Source organism: Gavialis gangeticus, unplaced genomic scaffold, assembly GCF_001723915.1.
Source record: "Gavialis gangeticus isolate Ggan-Ray unplaced genomic scaffold, GavGan_comp1, whole genome shotgun sequence".
Taxonomy (NCBI): domain Eukaryota; kingdom Metazoa; phylum Chordata; order Crocodylia; family Gavialidae; genus Gavialis; species Gavialis gangeticus.
Window position 1 is genome coordinate 85,828,319 of NW_017729031.1, and position 8,563 is coordinate 85,836,881.

Genomic DNA, 8,563 nt, shown 5'->3' on the forward strand with positions numbered 1-8,563 from the left:
TCATTTATTAATTTTGTTGGGCTAAATTTGATTTAGTTTCAGTTTTAAGTATCTTATTTTAATTGTTCAGGTGCAACTCAAGCTATTTTCAGTAGTGATTTTATTTTTGACATGTAAGCTGTGTTTTATGAGCACCCATATATTGTTGCAGATCTGTCAAAGTTAATTTAAAAAACTAATTCATGGAGAGTTGAATAGCTGACACATTTAATAATACAGTAGCAGTCATAAATTGACACATGTCAGAACGTACATAATAAAGGATATATCTTGCTTTTCAAGTATTTAAGTGTGGTGTTTGGGTCTCATGCAGCAAATGCTATTTTTTTTAAACCAAAGTACTATAAAAACCTTTGCTAGAACATTGTGAAATAAATCCCAAATGAATGAATCAAATATATTCTCATGTTGAAAACTGCTTACTTCTTGTTAATGATCTATTTGCTTGCAAAATTTATTTTCCAATACATTTCATAGCAGTTAATGCAACTTGAGGTTTTTCTGTTTAAATTTTGTAGTACAGAAAGCTCTGTAAATCACCATATCGCTTTTGGGTGCATCTGTACAGAAGACCAGCAAGTTAAGGGCTTGATACAGCTTCTGCTGAAGTTTTGCCTGTATCTGAGAATTTATAAAAGTCTACATGAAAATGTGTTATAGCTAAAATATGTTACATTGTGCTGAAGTTCGTGTCTAACATAATTTATGTTGAAATACTAGCCTCCTCCTTCTGGTTCTAGGTTTATTGTGTTTTGCTTTCTCATTTACACCAGGCTTTTAAAAATGTGTCTCTGACAACATTAATTTGTTGCCTGTAAACAACAGGCTGACCAGCACAGGAAACGCATCTTATATGTTTGTAGTCTTATATGGTTTAAATGATTACCAATGTAACCTGTGGTATTGATACCAAGCAGACACTAGATGTCACTGTTGTTTATTAGCAAAGATCAAATACCACCTAACTAACTGAAGAGGGGCAATCTCTCCACTGTCAAATAGTTAATTCATGTTTTTTTTCTTAGATTGGAACATTTAGAGACTATCCTTTCATTATACCCAAAATATGATAAAGATTAAATGTATTAAACCTGTGACTGAAATGTCATATTAGAAACTGATTATGTGCAGAGAGAGTATTAATCAAATACACATGAAGGTCATCAGATCTTTTGATCTGTACTAACTTTTGTCGTTAAGCTTAACAGGTGCTTTTTCATAATATTACGGAAAGTTACAGTTAACTTTTTCATATAGTCACCAATATGAAATGTAGGTGTCGTATATATAAAACAACAATAGCTTTCTTTTTTTTTCTCTCTCAAGTCTTAAGTATCCTAATAGATTACATGTGTAACTATAAATTGAGCTGAACAAAGGCACTGTTACTGAGAGATGCTCCATGAAATGGTCATGGTATTCTTTGTGTTAACTTTGCCTCCATAACAAAACTACCAAAAAAGAGGAGTGATTTTTTTTTTATATGTTTTTTAATTAGCATTTTGTTAATGTATCTATAGTTGTACAGCTGAAGTGCTGGCACTTAAAATCTGATCAGAATAAATGTCTATTTTCAGCTGTACGTAATTCAGTTTCAGAATCTTGAGCTGCCTGACCTAAACACCTGAACAAGTGAACATAATAAAAATTGGGGAAAAACTTAGGTTTTTAAAATTGTAAAACAAGAATAAAAGAACCACCAAACTTATCTGTGTTTTTAGGACCCAAACAATCACTGTTTTTGTTTGTTTGTTTGTTTTTTAACTGAACAGCAGAGTTGATTTAGTATTTCCCCCCAGAATTGTCCAAGCTCAAAGTGGCATGAGATGTCAGTCTGAGGCACCTCTCATTCTAACAGCTCAGTGATAGTGTATAAAAATATGTATCTTCTGGAGGAAAGAGTCAGTCTTCCTCATCTGCCTCAGATTTAATTGAGGTGGTTATTTCCCTTGACATGCCTTAATATTGCCATTTTTTAGTTTAGCTATTAAAAGAGTACCTTTCAAAAGGTTAGTGTTACAAGTCTTAAACTGTAGACCACAATTGAATTCACCTTGGCATTTTGAAGTCGGTAATTATTATTATTAATTTTTATCTGAGACCACTTCTATAGTGCAATTCTTTCCTGTGCCATGTGGCTATTCAGGATGTATAGATATAAACCTTTGAAATATACCCCAAGCATCACAGCTGGTATAGAGCATGGAGTTACCATATGTTCTTGAATATAAGATGGACCCCCTGCCCCCCCAATAATTACATTCTATATAACAAATTTATAAAACTTTCCATATAATTTTCCAGGTATCGAATCTAATTTTTGAAGGTTTGCCTTTAATTTTCCCTTTAATTAAGGCTCTGCACTTACCCAGAATACAATAAGCTTAAACAATCAGTATTCATTAAGTACACATTGCTGTAGTATTAGCAAGCTTGCATTGTATTTAAGGCTTCAGCTAGTAACTCCCAAACTGTTAGAAACCCTGAAAATGAAGGGAATTAGTCCAGTTTGGGGCTGCTGCTACCACAGTACTGACATGCATTGTTTATAGCACTGTGGTGCTGTTCTGGACCCAAGGAATTCCTATGCACTTAGTCATTAAATGTTTTTGCTGCCTATACATATACAAGCTTTTATTAAATGGTAGTAATAGGTGAACAATTGGAGCTGCCATTAAGTCATGCAGTAAATGAATTGTGCACTTATCCAGGATGCATAAAAGAAGAGTACGCTGTATTTTCTTAACTGGAATTTTGGGCTGCTTGAAGACATTAAAAAACAAGTAAACCAACTGTGCTTTACCTGAAGACGCAGCGTGTTTCTTCAAACCGCCTCTGCAGCATCTGTGTAAATCGAGCACTTCAGAAGGGCATTTTGGTGTTTTTAGCTAAAGCTGATTCAGTCAGCTATTAGATAAAAGCACCCAAAAAGCCCTGCTAAAGCACCTGATCTTTATAGACATCAGGCAAGCCAGGTCCAACTAATGTGCTACCTCTTCTAGGCATGCATGGGGCTCAGCTGGGAAATGTATAGAGTTTAAAATAAAGTGTGTGTGTGTAACATCTGCGGGCAGCCTTGGTTATTGAAGTTGCAGCTGGCTAAGTTAAGAGTAGAATAACAATGTGCTAGTAAATAAGGTTAAACTTCAAGTTAGATTTCCCATAGCTTTCAGTGGTTTTAGAACCAACTCTTGAGACAAGAAGAGAATGCCATTTTCTGCAAATAATAGGTTGTGTTCGGTTCACAGGTGAGTTTGCAACAAATGGAATTGCTCTGGCTTCTTCTCTTGTTTCTTCCAAGGGTTGATTGTACTCTTGTTATTTCTGATTTGATGCCAGCTTTTTAACCCAAAGAAGTATGTGGAGGAGAGACTTTTCTTTCTTCTTGCTCCATCGCATCCATCTCTAGCCTTGTGCACAAGCAAACTTCTCCTGAATCCATACTCTTGCTTTTGATTTAATTGTAGTGTCATATCCCTGACCTAACAGCAGAATTAGGAGACTTACAATTGTGCCCATACTTCTTTTTCTTCTCCTGAGCAAGATAAGTGTATTGCTTGACAATATAACATCAGTGATCAAATCACATGATAATCTATGTAATAACAAAGTACACTGTATTTGCTGCTGCCTTTTAATTTAATTCCATTGTTTTGTGTTCTTCTTTGTTAGATGAGGGTTATTACCAAGGTGGAAAATTTCAGTTTGAAATTGAAGTTCCAGAGGCCTATAATATGGTGGTGAGTATTTATTTATTTGTCTATCAATTGCCATTTGTATTTTATTCTCTATAGAAATAATATAATTTCAGTGAGAATTCAGTATGTTTATTCTATTGTAGGTAAGATTATCCTCATTTATGCTTCTGCTGCTAAATTTTCATGGGTATGTCTTTTTTAAAATGACAAGATGTGCCTTTTAATTTGCAGTAGTTTGGATTAGTCTACTCATGAGTACAGCCAAGAAGCCTCACATCAAAGAGTCACCCTGTAGCTTGCTCTCTTAATTCCTTCTGTCATCTTATTTCTTGGGACATGCACATACTGTAATCTTTCTTCCACCCATAAGAGCTATTTGCTTAGCAGAGAATGAATAAAACAAATGAAAGGTTGGCTATCACTGTTTATATTCCAAGGTTGTCTAACTGGTGCACTTCAAGCCAGGATGTTGAATTTTGGTGTTTAATTCCCTGGGGGGAAAAGCACAGTAGGACGGACCATGGAGCTTGCAAACAATGAAAGCTGACTCTTGTCACTCACTTCACCTGCCATATAAGTTGTTTTACAGGTAACTATTTGCTTATCAAAAGAATGTTTAAATGTGTGTCTTTGGAAAATTGAGGTATAGTAGAAATCTTTGATAGTGCTCTGGAAAATTATTTTTGCTGCTCAATATAAAGTGCTTGTCTTTTTGTAGGTAGATATGGCTGTTGGCTGCTCATGTTGTGATTAAAAAATTTGGCCTTTGCCATCTCAGAAATGTGTTTTGTAATCCATTGATTAATTATAGACAAAAGATAACAATAAGGGCATGTCCAGACAGAATTTAAGGTGGTATTGTAATGTAAATGATAATCTCAGATTCTAGCACTTTCGGATGAAGCTCATAATTTAACGTTCAAGGGGAGAACAACAGAAAAATTATATTTTCTTGTGAGGTTTTTTTTTTTAATTCCCTTTGTAAGAAAGTAACTTAAGGTCGGCTGATTTGAGTTGCTGTTGCATAGTAGCTGATTTTGTGTCAGGTATTCAAGGTGATGGTAATGATACTCATTTAAGCATTTTTAGCTTTCAGTAAAAGCATTTGTGTGTATGATTACAGTAAGAATAAAGCCTCACTTTAATCTTGTTGGATAGGTTTCAATAGTTTAGTCACTTGATTGTCTTCATAATTTTTTTTCTGTGCCTCTTCTTAAAAACAATATTATCCCATTGTTGCCTGGCTCCTTCATACTTAGTAAGCAGAAGTAATTTTCTTAAGGAACTGATTGATGTGGAGAATCAGAGACAAGATGAAGAGAACATGGTGGTTTGTATGGGGCTTGATTTGAGATTCCCCATATTTGAGGCTGCCTCTCCAATCCAGTATCCAGTTCATTATAGTGTCATAGGAAAGTGTGTTGGGAAGGAACCTTATTAAGACTGGGGTGGGCAAAATATGGTCTATGGGCTGGATCTAGCCCACTAACTGATTGGATCTGGCCCATGGGCAGGCACTCACCATTGATTGTATCCAATCTGTGGTTGCCTGTGCTGCACTCCCACCTGTGCCTGCCATATGGTCCCACCTCTGGCCATTGTTTACAGCTTCCAGCAGAGCTGCTCCCAGTGCGGCTGCAGCTGCCTGAGTACTGCTTGGTTCTGCCCCTCTCCTGCAACTGCTCCCCCTACCCTTGCTGTTCTGCTCTGGGCAGCAGGTAGGTGAGGGAAGCTGTGATGCATTGTGTGGAAAGCTGCAGCCAAGCAGCTTCTGCCCCAGCACTCAGGGTTCAGCTTCCATCAACTTGCTCTTGAAAGTTTCCAAGCATGGAGAATCCATAACTTCTCTAGGTAGCCTGTTCCAATGCCTGACCACTCTTATAGTCAAAGTTCCTCCTAATCTCCAACCTAAATTTCCCCTGCTGCATCTTGAGACCTGTTGCTTGTAGCTACAGAAGACAGGACTACAGAGAAAAGTCCATATTCATCCCATCAGTAGCTGCCCATCAGGTATTTGAAGACTGCTATCAAATTCCCCCTCAATCCTCTCTTCTTTTAGGTTAAATAATCCTAGATATTTCAGCCTTTCTTTGTAAACATGCCTCCAAGGCCCCTAATCATTTTTGTTGCCCTGTTATGGTCCACCATAACCTGCAGGTCCTTCTCTGCAGTACTGCAGCCTAATCAGCCATTCCCCAGTCTGTATTTGTATATGTGGTTATTCCATTCCACATGCAGGAATTTGTACTTGACCTTTTTGCATCCCGTCTGATTGATTGCAGGTCACTATTCCTGTCTGTCCAGGTGGCTCTGGACAGAGTGCCTGTAATTCCACTCAACTTGCTAAGCATACACGTAGTCTCATCATTCAAATAATTAATGGATCATTAATGAATCCCATCTTCCAAATCATTAATGCTTGTTATAATTGTAATCACAATATATGTGGGATATGTACGTTTCTTTAACTTTGATACAGAAGCTGGGCAGGCCAAGGAAGCCTTTGGAAGTAGAGGAGTAGTTGTCTTTCCACTGTTGAGAATATCCTGAAAAAGTTTTTGAGGTTACCCTTACTTTGTATTCCGTATAGATGGTATTCTGTATATATGGAATGTGGACCATTATGTCTGAGACCTGGCTCTCGCATTTGAAATAGCCAAGGGTATTCCTTTTTTTTTTTTCTTTTTTGATTCATCTTCTATCAATTCTGGTCTTCCATATTTACTGTCTGCCAAAGGGACTACATGACTCTGTCTTGAAATCCTTTGCTAACATTTCCAAACTGGAAGGAGTTGTTGACTGGCATGAGTCTCTTCTTCTAAGTCTGTGTGTCAATTTCTATAGAGCTTCCAAGCTATAGAGGAATCTGATTTGAGGATCTATCAGTAAAGTGGACTGCTACATTTTAAAGACCTTCTTAAAAAAAAAAAAAAAAAAAAATAAAAAGTTCCCCCCTCTTTTATAAAATAAAAACACACGCATGCACACACACAAATATACATATACAGTATAACCATAGAAGAATCTAATTTTGAGGATCCATGCCTAAGTACTGCTCTTCTTGCACTGCAGAGCACCATTGTGGGGGCATGAAGCTAGTCTTATATATGCGTGTGACTGCTTTTATTTAAAAAAAATTTTTTTTGAGAATTTCTTTAAACTGTAGCAGTCCACTTTATTGATTTTTGGTGAGAGAGAGCAACAAGCTGTACAGTTCATCAGAAAATAAAACAGACAAGAATTGTTTTTTTTAATTAAAAACAATTCTAACCATTTTGTGTTACTGGCTAGGCGTTCTCTCCAGATCTTACTTGCTAATTTGATTTTTATTATAACCCTATTTTAAAATGCTTCAGTCTTGTGTATGGTATTACTTTTGTATTTTCTTGTCTGAGTGCCCATTCCTGATAGCTACATCATTTTTCTCCATTTGAATAGACAACTGCACCATAGTTTCATTTTTTTTTTTTGTACCATTAATAGGGGAGCCCAGAAAATGCAGTTCACATACTTAGTGCATTTTGTTGCCCTAGTCATATTTGGTTTTCTTTGTGTGCTTCTGTCTGACAGCTCATAGGTTCATTACAAAATAGATGTAGGTATAACTTCTGAGCTTCTACTCAAAGCTCATTAATTTTATAATAACAAATGTACTCATATGAAACGCATACTACTGCTTATTAATTGTATAACTGAAAATTAGTTTTCATCTGGCCTTTTGAATGTTTGTTGATTCTAAGTAAAGTCATAGCCACTCTGTGCAACTGAAAACATACTAAGTATATTGCAGTGATTCTATGTTAAACCTTGACAGAAAATCTAACAGTGGATGCTAATAATAGATTTCCAAGCTCTGGATATCTATTGGATTTGACAGGCATGGAGTTTAAAGATTTACCTTCACTTGCAGAGCAGTGTAAAAATAGAAAATTGAATATTGAAACACTTCTCTTCATAAAAATAATTCTTGAGGGCTATATATGGTAGGTCTTGTTCAGTTTTTTATCTTCCCATAGCCAGGAGAGTTCATACTGAAATTAGTAGTTCAGCATCCGTATTTACAGCATTTTGGTCTTGCGGTATTCTTCCTAGCTGTTCAGCATGTTTGGAACACCACATTTTATATAAGGCTTTGCTATAATGCCTGTACATATTTTGTATTTGAAATGGCACCTGAAGTCTCCAAACAGGATCTGAGACATTATGAGAAGTAACGTATAAACAAAGAATAGAAAATGAACCCTCCCTCAAAAAAATTACAGTCTGAAGAAACAAGAAGAAAATGAATGTAGATTTAAAATAGCAAAACAAAACAACCCAGTAATTAGTGTAAGCCATACAGTATATAAGTGTAGGTTCTTCTCAGTTTCTTCTTTCTGTAGCAGCCTTTGTATCTATCAGTCTCTACATTTATTCAGTTGCTGAACTGCATAGAATAGGCTAAACATACTGGAGCACAGTTGCCAACTGTCCCTAAATTTATGAACAGTCCATAAAAAAAAACAGCCTGTCCATAAATTCTGTAAAAAAAAAAAAAAAAAAAAAAAAAAAAAAAAAAAAAAAAAAAAAATATATATATATATATTTTGTCTCTGTACAAATAAGAAGTCATGAACTTGTTTTAAGATTTGCTTCCTGAATGAAAACTATACTCAAGCATAGTTTCATAGTTTCTAGGGTTGGAAGGGACCTTAGCAGATCATCTAGTCTGACCCCCTGCCATGGTAGGAAAGAGTACTGGGGTCAGACGACCCCAGCAAGGTGTTCATCTAACCTCCTCTTAAACCCCCAGGGTAGGAGCCTGCACCACCTCTCTTGGAAGTTGGTTCCAGACCCTAGCCACCCTGACCGTGAAGTAGCGCCTC

General features: G+C 36.3%; 1 protein-coding gene across 3 annotated transcripts in view; it reads left to right on the forward strand.

Annotated features, from left to right (window-relative positions):
* The window catches only part of UBE2F (ubiquitin conjugating enzyme E2 F (putative)), a 152,189-nt gene that overhangs the window by 48,921 nt on the left and 94,705 nt on the right, over positions 1–8,563 (forward strand). For all 3 annotated transcript variants that reach the window (XM_019523317.1, XM_019523316.1, XM_019523315.1), the window contains one exon: positions 3,673–3,740. In XM_019523317.1, coding sequence (XP_019378862.1) covers positions 3,673–3,740 — 68 coding nt within the window. The remainder of the gene's footprint in view (positions 1–3,672; positions 3,741–8,563) is intronic.